The following is a 27,309-nucleotide window of genomic DNA, read 5'->3' as shown; positions in this document are numbered from 1 at the left end:
TCTTTTAAAAACTATTTGCAATCCCAGCTCCTCATAAAACTGTACTGAATTACAACAGATTGAGGCATGTGTAGATAAAGTACAGTAAGGAATTCAAAGGACTTAAAAATACTCACTGAGCCATGATTTACTGCATGCTTGTAAATATGTACCTAGACTGTTAGGATCTCTAATTATGAGCAAAGCATAGTAAAGAATTCTGACTGAATCTGAGGAAAATAAATCCAATTAGGATGGCTTGTTAAAGAACTAACTCCATGAATGAAAAGCCTTTATTTCTTTCAAGGCCAGTTTTAGTATCTCCTTCAAAACATTTTATTGCCAGCAACTGAACTTTCTAACCTCCAGGTTATCGAAGAAAGGGTTTAGTATGCTATACTGACTGTTCTAATTTCTTAGTCTGAAGATTACTTTAATTCCTCCTTCTAAATTTAAAGCTTATTAGAATTTGGTTTTTGAGGGAGGCACAGCTACGAGTAATGAGGAAAAGTTCAGGGAGGTGAATTTTTTTGTCAGGACCACTGGTGACTTCAGTGACTCTGGACTTTGTGGCAGCAGTGATAGGAACACACCACTATGCTGAGGTGTGCAGGAGTGCAATATTCATTTCTTACATGCAGGAAAACAATTTGGTAGGAAGAGGCATCAGTGCAATCAAGAGTGCAGGGATGCTCTGTGCATGCCCATGCAAGTGTCAGCTGCAATATGCTGATGATCTGCATGAAGACACATTGTAAGAAAAGCTGTCAGGAAAGAAGGCAATTATACCTAGAGTGTGTGCATCTTTCCAGATAGGCATGGAATGTTGTAAGGAAAAGGCAATCACTTCTAAAATATATAACCAGCCAGCAGTTTTAAACCCTCCATAGCACAGAGTTAGAAATCTAGCTTTGAGCCTTGGGATTCACTATTTTCTGCATGGCAAGTGAAATAGGTACTGTTCTGCTTGGATGGAAGTTCAGCTATGTGAACAAAAGGAATTCAGGCAGTGACCGAAGAGCAGACATTTCTCATTCCTCAACTTCAATAAAGATAAATCCATTCTTTACAGCTTCCTTCAGCTACCATCATACATCAGAAAATACATTCCTCTAGCTCTCATCTCGGACCAAAAAAATGTGATTTAAATCCTAGTCTTTTTAGGAGTAAAAACCAGAATGTGAGTGCAATTGGCATGGGGAGGTCCTTTCATAAGGCAAATGTCAGCCTTGCTTGTCTCCTGAATCCCACAGCTGATTCTAAGAGTAGGTACAAGCACATTGTACGTACAAGTGTGTCAATTCCAGGTGTCCACAGGATCTTTCACGTTCTTTCTCATGAAGCTCACTTTGTATTTATGGTTTTGACAGAGTAACTGGCAAGGCCCTGAAAGGTAACCGTGTCATCAAGCGACTTTCTGCCTGTAGACACTGATTTTTGACTATGGCTCTCACCAAGAAAAGAGATAAAACTAACCAGAAGAGAGCAGCCTAAATACCCTTCAGATTGCCTGAAGAGTCCAAATAGTCTGGACTACCCAATAGTCCAAAATCTTCTAGTTGTCTCCTTTTCCTCTGTTTAAGGGTTCTTTTCTCCTCAAGTTGTTAGATTGAATTTGAATAATTATTTCTGTTTTCTTCTTTCTCTCTTTTCACATAGATTTTTCTTTTTTTAAGTAGCAGATCACTGCATGTGGCCAGTACGGAATAAATAGGATGATAAAGGTGATCATACCATTGTAAATCTATAGGAAAGAAGCAAATTAAATCACTGCTGTAAATTGTGGTACAATTTTCAAGTGAACTAATGTAGTTATTTTAGTAAATTAAATAATCTTTGCTTTAATGTGACATGAATGGCATCTTTTCTCTTTGCCAGTGACAATCGGCAACTTCAGCTACTTTACTTGGAGTGCATCCTCTCCATGTTAAACAGCTCCTCTCCCAGCATGCACCAGCACAAAGGATTCACTGATCTAATATGGTGAGTACATCTGAAGACTAATGTGAATACTCAGTTGATAAGTATAAAAGGACCTTCTCCCCCCCAGCCATACAGACTTGTAATAAATCTCCAGATGTGAGCAGAGCTTACTATTAACCTACTATCAGTTTGTTCTGCGCCTCACATAAGATTGGTTAGAACCTCATGCTCAGCTAGCATATTAAATCCTTGTATGAATTATCACTGTAATGAAGTCTAATGTATTTAGCCAGAACAGAAAACCTCTTACGCTTTCTGTAATAGTTTGGATTTGTGTGTGGCATTAAACACACATGTATCCTGCTTTTACTGTAGGAGGGTGCTGTAGAGATTGTTACTAGTCTGATGCAGTAATACAGGAAGATAAGTAAATTAATGCCAGATGGTGTGCTGGTGACCCGAAATGTTTATGACCTGCATTGTATAAGGGCTGAGGCAAAATGGTCTTCCTGGTACTCCCACTTTACCAAGAAATTCTCTTTTTAATACCTTTATCTGAAAAGCCTGATATCTTTAGTGTTCATATCTACCTCTAAATTGTTTGATACCTCGAACCACCTGGAATAATCCTTTTCCCTCTTTTTGTTTGCAGTAGTGGTTTTTTTTGTAGCATAAAGATAATTAAGTAATAGTAATGAAGCAAGAATGTAACTAATCTGCAGTTCCTTGTAGTCCATGGCCATCCTGTGACCTTGGCAGGTGATTGTGTTAAGATATATGTGACTGTTAATGGCAAATGTGTTTCTTTTGCTTTTATCCTGTAGTTTTTGAAATTGAAGTGTTTGACTTGGGCTCGGTTTTAAGTATGCAACATGTAGAGGCACCCATAACTTCCCTTGCTGTCAGGAAAATCAGTGGCTGCTGGACTGGAAAGTCTTCAGGTTGATAACACTTGGCAGTGTTGCACAGGGACCCTGTACTGAGGCCCCTGGGAGCGCCTAATGTAAAAGCAGAATTCTCTCTTTCATGGCAAACTCATTTCAGAAGATTCTGCCCTTGAATATCACCCAACTGTTTGATTATGCTTATGTGTCTGACTGTGGGGCTATTCCATAAACAAGGTCACTGAAATGAGCTTGGTTAAAAGAAAACATTTCCTGTTTTAATTTAAATTTACATCATTTTGATGATCCAGTTTACGCTGCAAATCTACAGATGTTTGTGTCTGTAACTATGTGTCACAAGGGCAAGCCATCAAGGGCAGGACTTCTTAACCTGCCGAGGAATATGTGTCCTCTAGCTACATGTTTAAGATGAAGTGGGAGGAAGAAAGGTACTAGGAAGGCTTGAAACAGTGTAAACTGCAAGCATCATTTTGAATACATAAAAGTATAAGTACACAGTAATCCATTAGCTGCCTAGGGAAGTTGTGAATCAAACTGATTGATAGCTGTCTTAGTTCTGTAAGGAGGTGTTACCTGCATGCATACAACTTTCTCTCTGGCTGGCACTTTGTAGTCAGTTCTCAACAGAAGATAAAAAGGGAGCAGAAAGAGAAGATTTAGCTCTGTGTTCTTTTAACAGTGTTCTCTATAGCTTGGTACAGAAGCACTTTGATGGAACTAAGATGTGTGGGGAATGTTGCTGTTGTAACCAGTGATTACACCTGCTTCGAGGAAGCCACGTTTCTTATGCAGTGGATTGATATGTTCTGAAGTGTACCTGATGGGAGAAAGAAATAACCAGACTCAAAGTCATTATGTGGTGTCTGATTAAAAGCTGTTTTTCCTTCTGTGACTTCAGGAAGCCAAGCTGTTTCAGCAAACACATTAAGAGAAACAATGAAAGTTCTGTACTGCATAAAAATCTTGAAAAAATAAAATGTACTTATCTATGAAGATGTGCTACTTTTTATGCTGAATCATTAATTGTCATTGGATGCTTGCTCTAGCCACCAACTTGTACCTCTGAGGCATATGGGTGAAAACCAGGTTTGGGACTGCATTTTGATGCAGCGCTTTGCTTTTTAAATTAGGGTCTTGTAGATTGAAGTAAAATGTCAAGAGCGTGAGTGCAAAGCTGAAGTAACAGCTAATGGAGCAAAATGCTGAGCTGGTTTTGGCTCTGGTTCCACAGGAAGAGTGATCTGCTGGTGTGGAATCGCTAAACTGAAGTGTTCATGCAGAAAGACACTTGAGGGAAGGACAGTGATTTTAGTGTGTAGTGGGTTATACTGTAGAGATCGTTATGTTCTCAAAAGCCAGCAAAACAGGGGGTGCTTACTAAAATACATGCATGTTCAGTTCAGTGATGGAACATGAGGCCTTCTAGTTAACACAGACTGGTTTGGGGTTTCTTTTAAGATCCCAAGGTGCACCGAAGAAGAAACACTTAGCAATAGAAACTAGAATTTCTATCTTGTCATCCATTGCAGTGAATGAAAGAGGCAGGCATGATATCCTGTAAATGACAGTGCTGTGCAGCACCATGAACTTGCAAAATCAGTACCATGTTTATAAAGCACCCAAAAATATTTCCATATGTGCTAGCATTCTGGTACTGAGGAGATGAAAAAAGCCTGGCATAATTTGTTATTCTATCTAACCACTGCTGTTGACTGATCATTAAAGCAAGAGTGTGTATCTCGTATAACCATGGGCTATTTTCAGTCTGTTCCTGTGAGATTATTTTTTTCCAGTTACCATCTGCTGCTTTTCTCTTTCACAGGAAGCAACTGTGTCCAGCCCTAGTAGTAATCTTGGGAAATCCAATCCATGACAAAACTATCACCTCTGCCCACAGCAGCATCTGCCTTGAGGCTGATTCACCTTCCTCAGGGGTCTCTGATCATGGACGGGGTTCAGGTTGTTCTTCCACAGCACCTGCCCTTAGTGGGCCTGTTGCACGGACCATATATTATATTGCAGCAGAACTGGTTCGACTGGTGGGGTCGGTGGAATCCATGAAGCCTGTGCTGCAGTCTCTCTATCACCGGATATTGCTTTACCCACCACCTCAGCACCGAGTAGAAGCCATCAAAATTATGAAAGAGGTAGGATAATCACATGTGCAGATCCAGACATGTAAAGCAAAATGTTTATTTAATAGTAAATGTTTCTGATACGTGCGTACCGGTCCATTCCATACCTTAGCACTAGGGATGTCGAAATCACCTTTTCTGAGCTCAGCTGTTACACTGAAGCCAGTCTGACATACAAAGCCATAATAGCTATATTTGTCTCCATAACGCAAGCTGCTATGGCAACTCTGTCAGTGTTCATGTTGTGGTATTGCATGGAGCAGATCTTATAATTGCATCTTGACTGCTCTTTTGGGTGAGATACAGTATAGTGAACCAGTTCTCAACTTTGTTGGCATCTTTCCCCACTCTCTGCTCTCGCTAGAAGGAGACATTCATCCTCACAGTGTAGTATTCCAGGCATTGAGGTGAATATATGCTTTGATTACATGCCAGGTTTTTGAAATATGGTTTCCTTGAGCTTTATTAGAATAGCCACAAGGAGCTGCCAATGTCTGAAGCAGCCGTGTCAAGACCTCTTCTGGCCTCCTGCCCAGAGCCTCTGACAGCACTAGAACTGGAGCACTGCGAGACTTTGAGCAGCAGCTGAAATAATGGCTGCTTCTATTTCACATGTGCAGGTTTCTTCTCATGGTGTGAAACACAAGGCAACTCACATAATTTGGAAGAACGGTGGTCTCTGACATGATTTTTGTTCTAGCTTGTGCATACAGAGGCTGTTCTGTGTCTGAAGATCTCTCCTAACACCACACAGCCACCCACTGGGTTGTTGTCTGAACTGGCAGTCACTCTGGCACTTGTCATCCTCTAATTTTAAATGAGAGCAAGATGAAAAATGAAGTTTTAGGAAAAGCGCAGTCTTATGTTTCCTGTAAGACATATCTATTGCCTCTTTCTGCTTATTAATATGAGCTTGTTGGTAAAGCCTTCTTCTATTTCCTGGTGGGCATTACCAGGACGCCACCCAGCAGGTTGAGTCAGAAGGAATCACTGCAGGATTCCATCATTTTGTAACTGAGTGACTGAAGGGAAAAGCTCCCTTTGGTGTATAATATAGTGCAAAATACTTGCTTTATATTTAGGCATAAAAATTGTCTTGTGCAGCGTCAGTTGAAATATATTTAGTCAAAAATGTAAAGCACTGGAGAACATTCTATATGTGATTCTTGTTGAATATTCTGCTCTTCTCTATCTGCTTTTCTGCCTATAAAGAGAGGAAAGGTAGCTTTAAGAAGTAGAACATCAGTGTGCTGTTTTCCTTTGTTGTGAGAAGTTACAGTACTGCTACCTCAGGATCCAGGGCTTGATAGAACTATGACTCGTTTATTGTATTTAAATAATGCTTAGATAATCCTCCAGTAACTTCTGTTCCCTTTCTTTTCAGATACTTGGCAGTCCTCGGCAACTTTGTGATTTAGCAGGGCCTTGCTCTTCTGAGTCAGAATCCAGGAAGAGGTCTATTTCTAAAAGGAAGTCCCATCTGGATCTTCTCAAGCTGTATGCTTTGTTTCCTCCTTTAGCCTCTTCTCTCTTAAACCTATGCACACAGGACACTTAAACAGTTGTAACTTCAGAAGCATACCAAAATCTCCTTGGTTTAAATAAGCTGTGAAAATGGAAGAAGGGTAAAAGCTCTTACTGGTTTGTTGTCAGTCTGGGCCTCTTTGTAAAGGCGCACAGATAACTGCCTTGTAGAGCAAAATATCCAATTATGTTGGTTTACAGTTGGAAATTCTTGGGTTTGGGTCCCTAACCTTGCAATGACAATTTAAACATTGTTAGATTGAGCAAAAAGGATTCTCAGTTCTGACCTTTAGATTATATTTTGTAGATAAAATAATTTTCAGGACACAGATAGCTTTAAATTTAGCTTCAGCTAGGTGTTGAGGGGGGTTTTTCAGTGTAAGTGCTTGTCTGTAAGGGAAAACATGCTGTACATGCTGGTAAAATGCATGGTAACTGTTTCCCTGATTGGCACTCCCTTTACAAAATGGCCATGTCCACCTGGGAGGCTTAATAATTCATTATAACTAGTTCTCTTTCTTAGGAGTGTCTTACAAGATAATTTTACTTCTTTTTTCCCTGGTTATGGTTATGGAGGGATGGTGTTGGATGATAGTGACATGTGTTCACTATATGTGCTCCATCACTGAAATAAACTCTGTTTAATTGTAGTATCATGGATGGGATGACAGAAGCATGCATCAAAGGTGGTATTGAAGCATGTTATGCTTCAGTGTCCTGCGTCTTTGCCCTGCTTGGAGCATTAGATGAGCTGAGCCAAGGGAGGGGTCTTAGTGAAGAGCAGATCCAGCTGCTGCTTCGGCGATTAGAAGAATTGAAGGATGGGACCGAGACGAGCAGGGACTCCGTGGAGATCAATGATGCTGACTTCAGGTGGCAGAGGCGCATCCTGTCCTCAGAAAATCCTGCCTGGGAATCAGCAAATGAGAAAAGTCCTGATATTAGTATTAGCGTTACCACAGACACTGGTCAGACCACTTTGGAAGGGGATATGGGACAGACAACTCCAGAGGATAATCCAGGAAGTCAAAAAAACTCACTGCCATCTCCAGTTGCACATGAAAGCAGAGAGATTCATTATAGAGAACCAGAATCAGAAACCATTGACCAGCCAGATGTTGTTCAGAGAAGCCACACCATAGTCTATCCAGATATAACTAACTTCTTGTCAGTTGATTCCAAGACCCGGTCCTATGGATCCAGATACAGTGAAAGTAACTTCAGTGTAGATGACCAAGACCTTTCTAGGACTGAGTTTGATTCATGTGATCAGTATTCCATGGCAGCAGAGAAGGACTCGGGCAGGTCAGATGTCTCAGACATAGGCTCTGACAACTGCTCCCTGGCTGATGAGGAGCAGACACCACGGGACTGTCCAGGACACAGGTCCTTACGTACTGCTGCGCTCTCTCTGAAATTGCTGAAAAACCAAGAAGCAGACCAGCACAGTGCACGGCTGTTTATCCAGTCACTTGAAGCTCTTCTTCCTAGGCTTATAGCTCTTCCTAGCATAGAGGAGGTGGATGGAGCACTTCAGAGCTTCTCTTCAACATTCTGCTCAGGTTTGCAAGCAAATATTTACTGTCTAACCAGCACGCACACTGTGACAGCACTGTACACAGATTCTTGTGTAGGATTTTTATCTTTAGAGAACATATCCAGAATAAGGAGGTTTGTGCTCCACAAAGTACATTCCTCCACAGCAGCACACTTCATTTAGGGCAAAGCAAATGGCATATGCAGGTACTGATTCAAAGGGAGGTGAGTCTATTGACTCTTAACAGGCTCTGGATTATGTCCATAGTCAACAGAGAAATGGAATTTTCTGTATTAAGATACCTCTTCACAGGTTTGCAAAGATCTGTTGAGAAGATTTGCACATGCTGTCATTAAAGAGAGCTTGGGCCGTCACCTATTTTGAAAGAGGTTTAAGTAGCTTAGTGTATCACTGCATTAACATTAGTAATGCCAGCCTTGGAAAGAAGGTGATAAAAATTCCACAGAAGTAAGCTCTTGAAAGGATAAGAAAAGAGGAGCAACTCTCTTCTTCACTCTTTTGTTTTTCTTAATACTGCTATTCAATATAAAAGGAAATGCAAAGCTCAAAGTCCAGACCAAGTGAAAAGTAATTAAAAATCTTACCTTTTAAGAGATTAAATTCCGGCAGTTCTTTCAGGGTTAGAGCCTTTGGGATATTGATTTGGTCAATCAAACAGAAAAATGCCATGCGAAGGCTAATTTGTCCTGTTGATAAAATGTGTATAAGTACATATATATTTTTAGAAGGGTTTCTTTTTCCTGACAGTGGCCAAAGTGAAAATGTTTGTTAGAATGTATTTCTCTGTTTCTTTAACTTAATTCACTATGATTGCCTTTCCTATTGCTCCTCTCCTCATTGCTTCATTCATTGTGCTCTCTCACACACATTAAACTCATACAGAGTAAGAAAGCATGCCTCTCATCATCATACAGCATAATTTAGATATGAAGCTGGGTGAATAAGCTAATATTCTTGATACCTTGTCTAAATGCTGCCCAAATAAGCCCTAACTCAGGAAGGTGGTAGATAGATAACATTCTTAAGAAACATTGGCCATGTTATATCACAGAAAGGAGAGATCTTAAAGGGGACATTCATATTAATTACATTCCTAATTGAGGTGTTCAAAAGCATCCTTTCTGCCACAAGGGATTTCTTTTTCCTGAAAAAGAGCAATCTTGATGTTATGCCAAAAGACCAGAACTCTAGTTCAAACTTTAGCGCACCTGTTCCCTCATGTATGAATGAGTGTACTGCTTCTTTTCTCTTTTGCATGTCAAATCCCTTTAGAATGTTTTAAAGGGTTGGAAAAGGTAGACTTAGCAGACTTTTAGATCTTAAGACTAAACATGGCTTTTGTTGTCACTCACTACGACTAATACAGTAAGAAAGATGGAAGAATATAACTTAATTTCTGCATTAAGTAGATAATTTCTGGTTTGTACATCTCTCTTAAAAAGATACCTACTCTTGTGCTTAGACTGGAGTTGAGAAAGACCTTTCACTTTCCTAAAAAAACCACCCCCACGGCTAAATCTGTTCTTCAAAATGTTTCCAGTACGATTTGGTGAAGTATTCTTAGAAGATGTCACTCAGAAAGGAATCATGGAAAAATACAGTAGCAAGTTACTGTATTAAAATAGCTAGGAAGAGGTGTCCTGGTGTTTTAATAGAGCTGTGGCTGTTAGAGTTGTAATTTTACGCTTTCAGAAGATCTGTGTAGTTCATGTTTCAGCTGGAGACCTGGAATGAGATTCAATCCAGCTGAAACAGTCCCTTAACTTGTACCTCAGATATTAAGCAAAAGTCCATTAGTACTCCTGAGGTGAGGACTTGTGTTCCTGTGTAGGTGAGAGAAGCGTGGCTCTGAAGACCTGTGGAGAGACTTGCTAACGTTGAAACACATGTCTGGGGGTAGGAGCTCCCCTCTGGAGAGTTTCGAGGCACCAGTCTGATCTGCCGATAGAGGCAACGTTTGAGTCCTTGCTTCAGGACTCCTTTGCTATCACCAACAGTTCAAGGCATAAATTAGAGGATGAAGTTAGAGGAACTGGTCATATTCATTGTATGTACAACATCTAGTCACCTGTAATTCCTGAAGAACACACTAGGAAATGAAGAATACACTAAGAAATCTGAGTATTGGTTAAGATTGAGTTGGGAAAAGGGATAGGTGCAGTTCTGAGAGCAACCACAAGGTGTATTTTTGTTTCTGAGAGACCTTATTTAACTGCTTTGTTTAATTTTTCAAATTTTATTACAATTCGGGGTGGGGGGGAGGGAATACTTTAGCTACAATTTAGTAGTCTTTCCTACAAATTAGGTCCTTAAATAGTATGGAAATATTATTATGTTTTCATAGGATTGAAAAGTGATGAAAGGAGGTAGGACTTTGAGGCACAAGCATGGAAAAATGGAAGTCAGCTAAGCAGAGTTGTAGTGAAATTAAAATTTGGAAGTCAGTTGGTTAAAAGTCTTCCTAATCTACAGTTTTCATCTTTCCTCTGAAAGTTCCTCCTTGTTGCTAGATAAAACCAATGCCAAAAAAATTCCTAGTGACACTGGAATGTGATGTCTGTCTCAAAAATTACAGTATTTTCTAAAATGTCTCAACATTCTCTTGACTTGCACAGAGCATTAAGTTTGCATTTTTTTCAGAACCTCCTTTACCTGGCCAATTCAAATGAACTGTTGTCTCTGTTAAGACAGTGTGCTAACCTCATTGTTTATTATAGCTGGCAGATTTTTATAATTGATATAGAATATAATCAGTATTCTCTTAATTCAGACATAACTATTCTCATGAATTGCGGTATCAAGGCATTAATTCAAAAATTATGTGCCACTGTGCAAATAATCATAGCAAACATTTTTAGCACCTCCTTTCAGTTTTGATCCCATATCTTTGAGGAGCAAGGTTTTTATGTTGGTAAGCATCACTGCACATCAGCTTATCTGCTTTTCAGATCTCAGCATCTCTTAAATGTAGTTGTTTATTGTCCCATATGTTAGAGGAAATCAGGCACCATATTTTTCCCAGACACTTTTGGGTGCTCAAATACATACCTACTGTGCAGTAGCCACGTCTATGTGCAGTTGTACACCTTCCCTTTTAACTGTAGTCTTGGATAGGAGGTTGCACACGTTTTAAAAAATTTCAATGCAAAATAAAGTGGGTTGTTTTCTTTTTTTCCTTTTACATACCTCCCTGCCTTGAAGTTTTTATTACTCTAGCAGATTCTAGTCTTGAGGTACATATTTGAGAGAGAAAACATCAAATCAATATCCTAGCTACATCAATATCATGATCCTCCATCCAACAAAGTGTTAAGATGCAGCTTTGACTGCAGTGGTGAAGGAGTCATTGGAGCTACTCGCAGGCTACTTTCATGCACGTGGTTGCAGTTTTGGTACTAGGTAAAGTTTCTCTGTCAACATTCACCATAAGAAATCTATCCCAAGCACACGCCAAACCACGTGGGTATGGTTTGTGGCCAGCCCTATCACCCCTCTTCCACAAAGGTTGCTCCTTGAACAGCTATTCATTTTTTAGACCCACCCTGGAACAGTTACTCTCTTTCTAAATCCACCCTCAAACAGTTACTCACCTTATCCACGCCCCCAAAGTGACGACAGTGGAAAGTCCGAGAAGGCAGCAGCACAGAGCTTTCAAACCCTCACGAGGCAAGAAAAACATTTGCTTCTTTTCTGTGTTTGGATTTTTATTTACTTTTTTTTTTTATGTTAATGGTTTGTTGTGTTTTGTTGAAGAAGAGACATGAGCTTTATGGTGGGAGGAATATATTCACAGTAAACCACTGCAGCAGTCGACAAATGACACAGCTTTGCTTCATCATGTAACTAACCTTGGAAGCTGTTTTTTTCTTTTTGTTGTTGTTTCATTTCAAACGTTCCTCTAGGATAAAGCTTATTCCTCAATTTTCTTAATTGACGTTATGTGAATGGATTTCACAGTTGATGTGAAAACCATGAAATATTGTGTGTCATGTGGGGGGGCCTAGTATTTCTAGGTGCTTTCATGGCTCAAACTACAGATCATGGGAATTCAATTAGGTATTGCTCATACTTGATTTATATTTTTCTACAGCTAACTCAAAGGAAAATGTATGTGCTGTCCATCCTACCTGGGAAGAAGGGACTGTGCCACTGGGCATGGTTCTAGGCTGTCATTTCATACAAATAGTGTTTTCAGGAATACTGAGTGCTTACAGGTGGCTTATGTGTCTGACAGAGCTGCAAGTGCTCAGCTATCTAGAAAGCAGGTCTTGTATGAATGAAAGAGGGCTTGGACTTGTAATGAGTTCCAGCCAGCTTGGCTCCAAATATTTATTCTCATACCTCTAGGCCATGGAGAGAATGATGATTACAGCCTGATCCTGCAAGGTGCCGAGCACTCCAGTCACCATCCAACAACTCACTTAGCTAAGGCAGATTTACTGGGGGGTTAAAAGGGCTGTCACCCTCATTAGCACTGTTTGGTGCAAGGTATGCTCAGTCAAGCACTGCAGGCTTTGCCTCTGCTTGTTCGCACCTCACCTTTCCAGTTAGCATTGCAGATAAATCTTCTCCTTTGCTTTGTACCTGGCAGTCATCCTAATGAATGCTAGTGCTCCTCGTGTATTTCAGATTTAGTATGTTGCTTTGCTGGACTGCGACTGGAGTGTTCAGTTTGCCTTTTGCAGCACTGTGTTCTACATGGACTACTTATTTTTCTATTCCCTGTTCTAGTACATTTAGTAAAGTAATTTCTACTGATGATTCATTAACTGTTCTAGCAATCTATTGCTGCTGAAATGCTAGGGTTAGTTTCTGATCTTTTTTTTTTCCAGGCAAAATCTGTGTAAAATGTGAGAGCTCACATGGTGTTTTTGTTAGGTATGATGCACTCACCAGGATTTGAGGGAAACCTAAATTTCAGCTTCCAGACTCTGATGAATGCAGACAGTCTCTACATGGTCTCACATTACACTCTGCTGCTCAACCTAAAATTGGCTAACTCTGATTACTACAGGAAGAAACCTGCCCAAGCCCCTGTGTTGCTGGTGAGTTGGAGAATATGGGAAAACTGTTAAAAACCCCAAAATTTGTTTTGCTTCTTTTCACATAAAACAGCCCACTCGTAAAGCCTTCAGGCTGCTTGCTAAGTGGAGAAATAATAATTGCAAATGAAGTGTTCGCCAAGCTGCTTATGAATCCTGCATGATAAATGTCATGCATCTGAATTACACAGCTTCTCTATAATTTGGGGTGGGGGGAATGAGTGCTGCTTACTGATTATCATTAAAGTAGCAGTCATTTTGATGGATACTCTGTCTTCAGAACAGATCTTCATTAACATCATGTGGTACAGCAAGCATTGTGCACATTATCACAGGACATACCTTCACCTGGCAACTAATTTTGAGCATAATGACGAATTTGTTGCTTAATACTTGACATGTGTTTATGCAGATGAAGATAAGAGAAGTTAGAGTGAAAAATAGTTAGGTTTTTTTTTTAAGATGACCTGATGATTTTTGTGGCACCTGGTATTCCTTAGCTCCTTGGGCTTTTTAAAAATTGTTTTGAAGGCTGCAGGAGTTACAAAACATGAATCGATGTTTTTCAGGTAGGTTGCCCAAGAGAAGTTGTTTCAGAGTTCTCCTAAAAATAAAAAAAGTTGGCATATGGAACAGAAAAAAAAAAAAAGAAAGAATATCTGTCAAAATGTACCATTATTGCTGAGCTTCCAATTTAAAAGGATTTATATCCTAGAAGTTCTCAAGATCAAGTGGGTTTTAACATCATCATTAGTTCTGCTATGTTCTTCAGCAGCTGTGACAACAAATCTGTGACTTAGAACCTTCTCTAGAGGCAGCACTGTGCACAACAGAACTGAGCATGAGCTAATTATGGTTGAAAATAGTTCACATATCTAGTTGGACCCCAGTTCATCTGTGGTGATTGTTCAGTGCAGAAGGCCCTGATTGCTGGACAGGCAGCATTAAGTGCCACAGCTTCTTTTTGTTGGAACTGAGATCCTACCCCTACTTTGTGAAAATAGTGAGAGCTCAGCATGTCCCATTGTCACTGTGCAAGAACTGTCATTATGATTTACATCTCGCATGAACTGCAGTAAGAGAAGGGAAAGCTTCTTATTCACGTCGTTCTCCACTGTAGACACATTGCAATCCTCAGTTAGTTCTTCTTTTTGCATAACTTCATTTCTAGTCCTGCATGCCATTACACTCGGGAGTAGATCTAGGGGCTGAAGGTGATGCTGTAGGGCTTAGTGTTGTCTTACCATCTGGGTTTTATGGTTCTCTGCAGAAGGAGTTCATGAAGCAGGTCCAGTCCAGTGGAGTGTTGATGGTATTTTCCCAAGCCTGGGTTGAAGAACTGTACCACCAGGTACTAGAAAGGAACATGCTGGGGGAAGCTGGATACTGGGGAAGCCCTGAAGAGCACAGCCTTCCACTGATCACCATGTTGACCGGTCAGTAATATGTTATGGTGGCAAGGCTAACTTCCAAACATTGTCTAAAACTGCCTACAATAACACACTGCTTCACTGCGTTACATACAGAACAGCATGTCGTCATGCAACACATGGTGTTTCATGAACATATTGGTGAAGAAGGAATCAGACTTAACTGTGGCAAGTACTTAAGTGTTTGTTTTGCATCAGACAAAGCTTTTGAAGTGTGGTTTTAAAAACAATCTGTCCCTGGGAGACAGGGAGAGTAGGTTTGTTCACTGAACTAGAATATCTCTTAATTCTGTCAGCTTCAGTTCTGGTAGACTTGGTAGCTGTTAATGATAAGTGGTAAGGCTGCTGTTTTCTTGATGCCATAGCAAAACCATTTCAGTGTGCCTGTGGTGCAGTACAAATATAAATTATGGTGTCTGATCCTGGAAGCATTCCACAGATTTGGCTCCCCTTGGTTCAGATTTCTGCTATGCCAGGGATATGCCAAGTGGCGCTGGAGAGAAGCTGAAAACCTGGAGCACCTCTAACAAACACTTAAAAACAATGCTTAGCTTCATTTGAGGAAAAAAATCAAATTGTATCAGCTGAAAGGCAGCAGGATGCCCATGATATTGTATTGATATACAATGCACTGTCTGCTTAAATGTGTATACTGTATGATTACAAAGAGGTAATTAAAACAGTGTATGCAGGGAGAACACTGGCTTCAGCTGAGCCGTTAAGTGGTAATCAAAGGGCATTGCTATGACAGTTTTTCGCTGATTGTATCGAGCTCACTGTTGCTTTTAGCTATTGAGCTGAGAAGCTGTAAGAAACTCTTGAGAAAAACAATAGCCATGAAGTATGTGGAGAAGACAGACAGACAGACAGGGGCTGCTGGAAAGAAAATCAACCTGGCATCCCTAACATTATACTCTCTGTGAGAAGCTGGTCTTTTGAGGTGTTGGAGAAAAGGTTGTAATTTATTTTCTTTCTTTTGTTGAGATTGAATCTACACAGGTCTACTAAAAATCGCATTTAGGACATAAGATCCCAGTGCATCTTGAGGACTCAGACTGAGGTCTGGGAACATCTAGATAACAAGATTTCAAAGGTTATGCTAAGAAATGTGGAGATTTAAGGATGTGGGAAGTTCCGAACACCAAGAAATACTATGAAATCTTTGCTGAGAGTTCTCTTGACTGTGTAACTGGGGGGATAAGGGAGGGCTTTTGAGAGTGGGATATTTCCCCTCTTCAAGAAAATGTTGATTATACTGGGCAAAGCATAAGATGTCACAGCTCATGTTTATGCCAAGGCTTCAGAAGACTGGCAGAAACGAGCAACTAAAAAGCATACCTGAGAAGCTGGGAGTGCTAGTACTTATTTGAACAAGAAGCTAGTAGGAGATGATTTCCTTATACCATCTGTGCCTCAAATAGTAATGTGTTGTTTTTAATGTTCTGGCAGACATCGATGGTTTGGGAAGCAGTGCAATCGGTGGCCAATTGATGGCATCTGCTTCAGCTCAATCTCCTCTTTCCCAAAACCAGAAGACAGATGACTCTGTTGTTGCAGGTATTAAGACTGTTATAAGCACAAGTGTATATCTACTAGCAGTGGGTTGTTACAAGCAATAAGCGTGTTCAGATAAATTGTGGTTTAGAACAACAGCTTAACGGTTGAGGGATGTATGTCAGTACATCCTAAATGTGAATTGGTTGTCCAGCATGCAGAGGACAAGTATGATTTGTTTTTTTACTGCTGGTAATAATACTGCTGTTGTGTCATTTTCCAGTAGTAGCAGTAGTAATGCATTTCTCACTCCAGGAGTTGCTTTTGCCCGATACATTTTAATCGGCTGTTGGAAGAACTTGATTGACACTTTGTCCACACCACTGACTGGCCGCATGGCAGGCAGCTCCAAGGGGCTGGCCTTCATCTTGGGAGCAGAAGGAGCCAAAGAGCAGAACCAAAAGGAGAAGGACTCCATCTGCGTGAGCCTGGATGGACTGAGGAGGGCAGCCCGACTGAGCTGTGCTCTAGGTACTGCTGCGTGTGGGATGTCATAGCAGGCTTATTAAATAGGATAGTATCTTTTCTTGAAGGAATTTGGGAGAGAGAAAAGCAGCATCCTGTTCCAGTCTTGGATAGGAACCTGGATGATAGGACTCCCCATAGAGGGTACCTGCCCTACAGCACAGACATATCCAGCCAACTTTCCTTCTCACAACCTATTGTTGAGACTGCATGGGATTGGGAGAGAAATGCTTGCTAAACAGTAATTGTGTTGTTGCTTTACAGGAGTTGCTGCTAACTGTGCATCTGCTCTTGCCCAAATGGCTGCTGCCTCCTGTGTCCAAGAAGAGAAAGAAGAAAAAGAAGTCCCAGAGCCCAGTGACACTATAGCTCAAGGTAACTGTGATTAAATTACCTGTCTTCCCTCATATTGCCTTCAAAGATGCAACTGGAAAGTACTTTGCTACATATGGAAGAAGGGCATAGGGAAATGCCACTGCTGTGCAGCACTCACTTGTAGGCATATGGGATGTATGTCTAGAGGCTTCAGTACATGTCCTGCTGTCTTGACTTTATGCCATACTAGTTATATTTTATGTAGAACTGAAATCAGTGGAACAACAGAACAGCATTTTTGCAATGTGCACTTTTTAAGCGTTGTGATACTAGTAAAACCAGAGGCCATCAGAGAAACAATTTATCTTTTTTTAATGCATTGGGTGGTAGTGTAGAGCTGAGTTTGTGTCCCTCTACCAGTCTTTTGTGTATACATCCTTGGTTGTCGTTTGTCATCATCAAAACTGTTTCTGAATCATGTTAAATGAAACTGGAATAATAAAAAAATATATATATTTATAACATATAGAAAGTTCTGCATATCTATACCACTACTTCTAAACCCAGTGGAAGTCAACAAAGTCCATTGTCATCTTCAATGGCTGTTTGGAGCCATAAAATTTGTCTGATGATACCTGATTTCTAATGGCAAGAAGCCCATAACAAAACACAGTGGTGCACAAATGACCCTGCTTGGCACTTACATTTGATGTCTCAGTAGAGAAAACAAAACTGAGTAGGCCTGAGCACAAACTGGCTTTTGACCACTCTGCTAGATAGGTCTGAAGTGAGTTGGCCAGGCCACGGTGAAGCAAAGAGGAGGCAGTAGCAGTGGCCAGAGGCCAATAAATCTGTTCTGTAAAAGCTTGCAAAGCTTCAAAATTTGGTTCCATTCCAATGCATCACGAAAACTAAGCTTTTCAGAGATTCTCAGGAAAAAGAATGGGGTCCAAATGCTTGTAGTTCAGATCAGGATTAGTTTTGCTTTGACGAGAGTATTGATTAACAAAACTTTTTTGGTGAAACTTTTGTATGGAAATAGATGTGAAATACACAAACTCTTTTCTTTTTCACAGAACAAAGGAGATTTTTGGTAAAAATAAATAAATATTCAGCCAGCCAGCTCCAAAGAGAAGCATGTAATATCACTGGCAATCTGTATCTGTTCTGTGGGCAACAAGATGTGAATTTGGGGGTGGAGGTTGTCAATCTGGCATTGATTTTTTTTTTTTTTCATGCATATAGGATCAGTCAAAAAGGATTTTCATTTTAAAACTGCCTTATGTTTCCTAGTGAGAAATATGTTTCTCTGTTTTTTTTTTTTGTCTAACATCCATGTTCTTTTATAGCTCTCAGACTGTATACCTTTGTCATTACCCTATATACAAAACAGTGTTTAAAAGCTGGAGATGCTAATGTGGATTGTTTGTTGGGTTTTTTTCGTGCTGCAGTGAAACAGAAAGTGGAGCAGAAACTGGAACAGATGGGGAAAGTGCAGGGAGTGTGCCTGCACACTGCTCATGTTTTGTGTATGGATGCAGTCCTTAATGTGGGCCTGGAGATGGGAAGCCACAATCAGGACTGTTGGCCTCATGTATTCAGGTACTCACCAGCTTTCTCAAAAGAAACAGAATTTATGCCATGTTGCCTGAAAATAACAGACTGAGAAAAAGGACTGTATGTGCTCTGGGAGTGTTCTGTATAAACAGCATCAGAGTGAATTAACTGCCAGCAACTGTATAAGAGAAAAGATGTTATTGTTTTCCACCACTATTCAGAGACAAAATCAGTGCTTAGAAACTTTAAAGTTACCAGAAGAGTCTGGCAGACCCAGGAACCTAAATGGGATTTTCAGGCATCTTCACTAAACAATTTGCTGTCTAGGCACACAGAAGGCCAAAGGATGTAAGAAGACAAGTTTTCTATGTCTGAGTCTGAGATTTAGAGATTGTCTGTTTATGGTTTGAGGAAAATGTCCTGTGCATCGTATCTGGTCCAGATGTAGAAATCAGTGCCTGCAAGTTGGTGGTGGGTTTCAGTGTAAGCTGGCTTCTCACAGTGGTGGGGCCATGAAGCACCTGGGAGCTGTACTTGCACTATCCTGCTGACTCACCTCTGGAGTACACATTTATTCAGTGAGCCTGGTGATTGGTGGGGGAAGGAGGTGTTCTTTGGGGGTTTCGTTCATCCTTTTCATTCATCTTGTTCGCAGAGTATGTGAGTACATCAGCACATTGGAGCACACCCACTTCAGCGATGGTGCTTCACAGCCCTCCCTTACCATCACCCAGTCACAGCAGGCACCCGGAGGGCTGCACGCAGACTCTGATCCTGGGGACTCTGCCCAGGCACTGACCCCTGAGCAGGATACCACCCTCAGCAACAATCCTGTCATTCAGCCGGTTTCTATCCAGGAACTCATCAAGGAGAGCAGTAAGGGCAGAGCTTTTGACTTCCGTGGAGGCAGCCTGCTGTGTGGGACCAGTGCTGCCAAGGCTGTCCTCACGCTTTCTACACAAGCTGACAGGTAAAAGTGCTGTCAGGAACCAAAAGCTTTGTTCACACAACAGGACCAAAAGGGACCTTTTTGTGGTGCAGTGGGGACTGATCTTTGTTTGTTGCAGCCCCTTGCTTCAGTTGAGTTTCACAGGAGTGCTGCACAACCAGCAGTTCCTAAAAGACCTGCAGGTACTGGAGGAGAAAGGGCCACCAGGCATGGTCACAGAATGGCTAGGTTAAATGTCCCTAAAACACAGTCTGCAGACCAATATGTCGCAGACATCTTTACTATTTCTGCTATTCTTTCAACAGCTCAGGCAAGAGCTGAAAATTTCCTGGGTTTACATGCTTCTAGTAACATTTTTATTTCCAGATGGCATTTTACATTCTTTTTCTCTGCCCACAGGAGGGTGATATTTGTAAATTCAGGGAAAAAGCAATGCATACTGACACTGCTTATAGGAGTTTGTGCATGGGAAGTACCTTTTATTTAGGAAGCTCACAATACAACTTACTTCCAAGGATTAGAGAATAGCAGTACTGTAATTTTAATGATGCAGGTTCAATTTCTGCACTTTTACTTCAGTGTGGATTTTATTAGGACTCAGTCCCCAGTTTTCTAGGACTATAGAAAGCTTTTCTTTAAAAGCAAGGTCAGAAAATTGTATTTGTGTCGACTTTTGGCTGCAGCATGTGAAACTTCACTGTAATCTCTTTGGAACCCACCTCCTACATAAGCATGTTTACTGTTTTAAGGGTACAGATTTTAAGTCTTAAATCTTAAGAGCTCATTGCAGCTGAAAATAACAACTCTTGCTTATATTCCAAAATAGCAGTTCTGGTGCAGCAACTTTAGGTCTAAGACTTGAATTAATTTGTTTTGCACATAAAAAGCTGTAACTTCAGGTGGAGCAAACTGGTGCAACTCCAAAGCCAGTGAAGCTGTGACGATCTATGACGTCAGGACTGGGCATATTCTTGCTGTTGTTTTGATTACTGGTTCATGAACTGCTTACAGCATTAAGATACAGTAATGGGAAAACATCAATTCCTTTAAAAAGTTACTTTCTGTTTTAGTATCTCAGTTGAATCTTGGAAGGTTCCTGGCTGGTCTTACAGCACCCTACTTTCCACCCTCCAATTAAAGTTTCTGGATCAATGTCTTTCTAAGGCATCGTGTAAATGAAAATAACCCTATATGTCAGCAAAGGCAACACATAGCAGCCGTGTACAGATATGGGTTTTCCTCTTAGATACATATTTAAGTCTGCATTTCATGAATTTTTCCATTAGATTCTGTTCTTTTACTACAGGCTCTTTGAAGATGCTGCTGACAAGTTAAACTTGATGGCACTGGCAGGCTTTCTTTATCAGCTCAAGAAGGCTTCTCAGGCCCAGCTTTTCCATTCAGTCACAGATACAGTTGATTACTCCCTAGCAATGCCAGGTAAATTGACTGAAGATCTCATACAGAGTTCTGTGTTTCATATACAGTTGAACTGCTTATAGGACTTGCTTTGTATTCTTACAGTTTTAATTTTCTGATTGAAATTTCAAGTTATGCATAAACCACAGTATTTAGTCTAAGAAGGTCTTTCTGTAGGACCAATTCAGTCTTTAGAAAAGGTTGAGTGCTTGTTTTGGACAGATCACATCCACACCTGTTATGAAACACTTCAGAGGACATTCATTTGGTTCTTGGACTTCGGGAGTGTTAATTATACACAAATATTTCATCAAAGCTCCATTTTGGAACCTGATCCAGTAAGGAAACTTGGGTTAATGTAGACTTAAGAGAGTGGATTTAGGTTAGACATTTGACAGTGGGATATCCTCCGAAGTGTTCAGAAAATGGGTGACAGCAAACAAAGCACACGGCTGGAGAATATTAAATAAAGCAGTGGGATTTGTCCTGCTTTCTCTTCCCCGCAGAGTGGACCCATATACCTTACAGTACAAAGCTTGTAAATTGTCATTTCCATCATTGTGTCAAATAGAGCAGAAGGATTGATCCCAAAGGAATATATTTCACTTAAATTTATATTGTGCCTTTAGAAGTTACATTAGTCATATGAGTTTTGTTTTGTCCTGTGTCAGGCATGGATTTTATCTATCTGGTGTATGTCTCCAGTGTAATTTGTTTCCCTCTCTTCCTGAAGTGCTACTTGTCGTTTTCTCAATATGACAAGCACTTCGCTTGTCTCCAGGCCTCTGCATTCATCATTTTATTTCTAGTAAATAGCGATCCTCTTATCGTGTATGTAAAAATCAGGATAGAGCATGTAATGGCTGTTTTAATATATATTAAAAGTGGTATGCCCCCAATTATATCTTACGTTAAGGTAAAAGCACTAGCATATTTTAAATGAGAGAATGGCGTGTCTTTTCAAATGTTGTAAGAGCAATGGAAGATTAATCCCTTTCAATAGGAAATAATAAATATTACTGGCTGAGGAACAGAAAAGTGTTTTTTGACATTGTCTGCTTTGTATCCTTTGCTTCAGAAGAAATAAAAAAGGACAAACCAAAACTAAATAATTTGCAGTTTGTATTCTTTCCTGTAGATGTCACCAAAGGTTTTTGCGACTACTATTTTGGGTCTTAATATCAATTATTTAATTCCTTGGTTAACTTCTCTGCACTACTTCTCCAAGTCTTTTTCTTTAAAACTTGGGTCCATCTGTTCTTTTACCTACACAGGCATAGGTATTGCATTAAAATTCAATTCAGTTGAATTGCATTGCAATTCAAACCTAAACATTGATTTTATTATTATTATTATTATTTATTCCTCCACCACCCTCCCACCCCAAACTTAATATTAATCATTTCTAACCTGATTTCAATTCCAATTTAGACCTCTAGAAATGGAGGAGCAGCTATTGCTTAGCTTCCACTTATTTTCTCATACTTCCTTGTAGGAGAAGTGAAATCTACCCAGGACAGGAGAAGTGCACTTCACTTGTTCCGACTTGGTGATGCCATGCTCAGAATTGTAAGGAGTAAATCTCGCCCGTTGCTCCACCTCATGCGCTGCTGGAGCCTGGTGGCACCCCACCTTGTAGAGGTAGGTGTGGGGGAGAGAATGGGAATGTGTCTGTTTAGACTCCTGTTGGGGTACTGTATATAGTGTGTCACATGTTGTGATATTGTTGTCCAAAAAGCGTATTCATACCCAGCGTGCAGTAAACCAATTCCAGAAGCTCAGGAGAGATACTGTGTTTATTCAGGCCTGGGTGCTGGGTGGACTTTTCCACAAATCAAGCATACCTGATGTCAGCGTACAAAAGTTACAAGGCTGTATGCTGCCAGTAATTGGTCAGTAATCAACATACGATATTTGCTTTGTCATTCCTTCTAATTGCTGTGCATTCTCAGAGGAGGGGTCTTCACCTGGGCTGGGGTCTTTTTGACCTGTGGGTGTGATTTTTAGTATTATAATGAAGGCAGTTCACTTCAGGACACCTTCGAGGTTAGTTTCATTGCCAAGTTGATTAATCAAATAGCCACTTTGCCAAGCTGTCAAATAACTTATCCTTGGTACAATCAATCCTGGATGTTCTCCTTTGATCTTTTAAACAGAACCAAGTCCTGGTTTTACTCATGAATTTCTTATTGTTAGTGAAGGTCATCTTAACCCCTGTTCAAGTTCCTAATATGTACAGTGACTATGACTGCCAGCAGCAGATGTACAATCTATTATATCAATACTACTACTGAAAAGAATGCTTTTACATGATTGAAATGGGCAGGTCCAGTGATAGTGTGTTGGATTTTTGCAATATGCTACTTCCTATGTATCTATGGTGAAAAAACTAAAACCACCCCAAGAGGTTATAGGTAACTCCCCTGTCTAGCTATTTTCCCAACCTAGGTCTGCATCCTTGCAAGCCTTCCCATAATAGGATGCAGGCTTTCTTTTTCCACATAAAGTCAGCTCAACTGGGAAGATGGTGACATTTTTCCATTTCCTTCTCCTGCCTGGTGAACCCTGGTCAGTGGCATGCGAATAGCAGCCACATAATAGATTTCAATCCTAACATATGGCCTTTCCTCAGACAAACTTTTAGTCTTATCTGGTGAAACACTGGTGGGTTGGCTTCTCAGAGCTTTTTAGTTTGTATCATTGCTACAAATAAATGTGCAGTACGTCCTTTCTTTCTGTCAGTAAGGTATGTGGTGTCATCTGCCCAGGTTTATTGGGAGCATGCTTCTTTTAAGATGAACTGTTCGCTAAATTGCCGTAGCATTTTATTTCATTTACTCAAGAAAATGTGTAGACTATTTTATAGAGGAGTTCAGACATTGGGGAGTCTCTGTGGAATCCTTCTAAGTGAAGTAGAAATAGCATTGTTCTGTTGCATGCTTTAACACCCCTTTACCTCGAAAACTGGTGTCTCATCTTTGGATGACAGCCTGAGACCACTTTAAAGGCTTGTCATGTTTTGAACACTTTTAAGTCTTTTAAGATCCCAAGGCAGTTTAAACTCAAGTACCTTCCATGCTTTTAGAATACATAGATGCTCAGTCTTCTTGGTTGACCTCAGTGCAGATGAGGGCATTGCTGGGAAGGAGAAACATGAGGGAAAGGACATAAATTAGCATAACCTGTGTAGTTCCTCGAAACAGTACCTTTTGCTTAATTTTTTAATAGCTCTTCCAAAAGTGATGAGAACCTTCTCACTCTAAATTCCATAAACAGCCAAATAAAAAGTGACATTTGGTCATACATGGATAGGTAAGGTGAATATATGCAGGAACTACCTTTTTGAAGGAAAAAATGGTCACACAGTAGAAACAAAAGACAGCATTTCACACAAGGTCTGTTCCGTATGGTTTGTTATTTAACTTATTTTTAGCTATGCTTTTCAATTGTCAGCAAGCCTTCATGCATCTGTGGGACTCCAAGCAGCTCAAGAGTCTCAGCCATCTGTTTCTATGGCAGTACTCTCCCATTTTCATTGCAGTGGCGTTCCTAAGTCACTTAGTGGTGAAGCTGTTTTTAGGGTTCAGCAACATGAAGTGCTTACCTCCCTTAAAAGTGTCTCACTGAAGGCAAATTTTTTGTCTGGACAAACTCTAATGTTCCTCCTTTCCCTGTAGGCTGCCTGTCACAAGGAGAGACATGTGTCTCGGAAGGCTGTCTCCTTCATCCATGACATCCTCACTGAAGTGCTGACGGACTGGAATGAGCCTTCTCATTTTCACTTTAATGAGGCACTTTTCCGCCCCTTTGAGCGTATCATGCAGCTAGAGCTGTGTGACGAGGATGTCCAAGACCAGGCAAGTCAGCCTTGAATAGTGTGTCTGCATCTGGCCTACCATGCCAGATGCCTACCACAAGAGGGATGGTGTCCAGAGTGCGCTTGGTCCACTTGAGATTGTTTCCCAAACTCCCTTCAAATGGTGCCCCTTAATCATCTTCAAGGAATCAGAAGGGCTCTGCCTACCTAAGCCAGCATTGTGGTAGAGCACAGAGACAGTACAGCAGCCTTTAAAGCAATTTAATAAAACTTTTCTATTATCTAAAAAAAAAAAAGTTAACGAATGGGTCTAGATTGACTAAGTGAAATCTAGGAATGTGTTTAAAGCCGTCCTCATTCCTTCTGAAGGTCTATTTATACATCAGTTCTGGTTTTGGGCTTTACTCTTTTAACCTCTCCTACACTGTCTGCAGGTGGTCACCTCTATAGGAGAGTTGGTGGAAATGTGTTCTACCCAGATCCAGTCAGGATGGAGACCCCTGTTCAGTGCCCTGGAAACAGTGCACAGCAGCAGCAAGTCAGAGGTTAAGGAGTATCTTGTAGGAGAATACTCTATGGGTAAGGACTTACTGCACTGTTCTATAGGTGCTTTTGTTTCCCTACCTTATTCCTTGGGGACACAATAACTAACTTAATATATTTAAATGTCCTACCTGAACAGTGGCACTTAGCAGCTGCCCTGCAATACTCCAGGACTATCCTGAAGTAGATGGTTTATTAGCTGGGGTGGGAGGGAAAGAGATGTATTGTTCTGACTTTTTATCCTCTAGGTTCTGGCAGACAAGTAGAATGAGAAAGAAATGCTTCAAACCTACTTGAATTTTTTCTTCTTTTTTTGAATTTTTTCTTTAATACTTGCATATTTTTGAGCAAAACAGTAGTGCAGGAGTACTGAGCTTGGCTGGGCTCTTGTTACTGTCCTGCTAGGGAAAGGAAAGCATACTATATACAACCACCATGTCTCATGTGGCCTGTCTTTCTTACTATGTAAAACCTGTTGCTCTTACACATGAGGGTAACTTAGTGGGATAACAGGCAAGTGGTTGTCCGGACACTTAACCTCAAGATTTGAAATTACTAGCACTATTTCAAACCATGTTTGCTGTAAGAGTGATTCTGCATCTCTCACAGAAATGTTTGCTTGTGTGGAAATTGGGTAATATGGGAAAATCACTTTAAGCTGTTCTTTTGCCTCATTAGAAAGTATTTTAGTATTTTTAAATGTTACAAGTCACGTGTAAGGGATATGGTTTTCCTACTTCACACCGATAATCTACTTAGGAAAAGTAAGGCTTTTTTATTACTCTATAGCCTGAATAGTTTTCAATGTGACTGCTGTAATCTTGGAAGTTACCAAGAACTAAACCAGAAGCCTCCACCAAACAGAAGTGTTAGCTACTGTGCTGAGTTCAAGAGCTCAAGCCTGCTCTTACTATTTGGGCAGGCATAAGCTGCTATTTTTCACAGATAAGGCAAAGCAGGGAGTCTGTATTACTTTCTCCTGAGGGCTACACAAATTACCTCAGGAGCAATAGAAAGTTTTACTTGTAAAATAATTTCTGTGTCCAGAATAGAAGAGGTTCTACAGATTCAGTTAAATTGTTGAAAAACTGTTAGAAAATCAGCTTTATGGGGCATGGGGAAGAGTTCTCATCTTGTTATTTTCACAGGGAAACGCCAGGCTCCAGTGTTTGATGTCTTTGAAGCATTTCTAAACACAGACAGCATCCAGGTCTTTGCCAATGCTGCCACCAGTTATATTATGTGCCTTATGAAGTTTGTCAAAGGACTGGGTAAATATTTTTATTATTTTCTTTTTATCCTATTAAGTAGTGATATGTCAAACTTGATCCTGCAGAAGAGTAGAATTCAGTTTTATAATACATAGTATAGTAGGGAAGAGAGAGGCAGTGAAGAAACTGAGTCCAGAATGCTTAAAATAAAATAAAGACCAGGGGATTATTTCAGAAATGCTTTTAATGCTATCAATTCTTCAAGTTGTTATAGCAGCAAAGATGCATCTCTCTATTAAATGTCTGCTTCATTTGATCCTAATTTGCATCAGGACTTGATTATTGTCTGTCCTTTCTTCCCTTGCCCACCTCAGCAGCAGTAGTCTGGCATACACAATGCTGAAAGCCTGCTGAACCTCCAGTGGGATCATGAGCATGGCTGGTGTTTTGTTACGTTACTGAGGGCAGTGGAGACCAGGCGTGTCAGGTCAATGTGACTCTGTAGAGTAATTGTGGTGCTTCACCAAACTTCAGAACAAAGGCAAATGGTGTCGGGTCATTCTGCCCCATTTGTGTTCCCTGTGTTGCCTTGATCAATAGAATTTGACACTTTTCATTGAACTGTGGTGGTGATATTTTTCTTCCTTATGTAAATTGCAAAACTTCTAATGAGTTGTAAAATCAGGCTTTGATGTTTTATATTTATATTAATTCATAGAGGTATCTGGGTCCGTAAGGGACTGTGATTTAAAAGATGCAACTAACTGCAGCAGATCCAGTCTTTAATGTTACTCTCATCTTGTTAAGCTATTTTACCATCAATTTCAGCAGGGGCAAAATTCAGCTTGTGTTGACAGACTGGAGTTGTAATCATCACTACAAAAAAGAAATAAACTTGCATGTCCAGTGCCAGTAGAGGGAACTCATGTTCCTTCTGGAGAACTTAAAAGCCTGTCTTATATTTCTTTAGGTTTCTTACTTTT

At 40.4% G+C, this 27,309-nt stretch overlaps 1 protein-coding gene across 5 annotated transcripts in view; it reads left to right on the top strand.

Annotated features, from left to right (window-relative positions):
- The window catches only part of ARFGEF3 (ARFGEF family member 3), an 89,070-nt gene that overhangs the window by 40,688 nt on the left and 21,073 nt on the right, over positions 1-27,309 (top strand). For 3 of the 5 annotated variants that reach the window (XM_030490145.1, XM_030490144.1, XM_030490148.1), the window contains 17 exons: positions 1,858-1,962; positions 4,630-4,954; positions 6,327-6,439; positions 7,118-8,028; positions 11,607-11,690; positions 12,903-13,069; positions 14,337-14,502; positions 15,946-16,053; positions 16,306-16,521; positions 16,780-16,890; positions 18,282-18,432; positions 19,043-19,357; positions 20,643-20,776; positions 22,251-22,396; positions 24,433-24,612; positions 25,007-25,151; positions 26,264-26,386. In XM_030490145.1, the coding sequence (XP_030346005.1) occupies positions 1,858-1,962; positions 4,630-4,954; positions 6,327-6,439; positions 7,118-8,028; positions 11,607-11,690; positions 12,903-13,069; positions 14,337-14,502; positions 15,946-16,053; positions 16,306-16,521; positions 16,780-16,890; positions 18,282-18,432; positions 19,043-19,357; positions 20,643-20,776; positions 22,251-22,396; positions 24,433-24,612; positions 25,007-25,151; positions 26,264-26,386 (3,500 nt within the window). The remainder of the gene's footprint in view (positions 1-1,857; positions 1,963-4,629; positions 4,955-6,326; positions 6,440-7,117; positions 8,029-11,606; positions 11,691-12,902; positions 13,070-14,336; positions 14,503-15,945; positions 16,054-16,305; positions 16,522-16,779; positions 16,891-18,281; positions 18,433-19,042; positions 19,358-20,642; positions 20,777-22,250; positions 22,397-24,432; positions 24,613-25,006; positions 25,152-26,263; positions 26,387-27,309) is intronic. The other 2 variants (XM_030490147.1, XM_030490146.1) reach the window with 1 other exon arrangement.

Source organism: Strigops habroptila, chromosome 6, assembly GCF_004027225.2.
Source record: "Strigops habroptila isolate Jane chromosome 6, bStrHab1.2.pri, whole genome shotgun sequence".
NCBI classification, from domain to species: Eukaryota; Metazoa; Chordata; class Aves; order Psittaciformes; family Psittacidae; genus Strigops; species Strigops habroptila.
The sequence above is the reverse complement of the archived record's forward strand: the minus strand, read 5'-3'. Positions and strand labels throughout refer to the sequence as shown.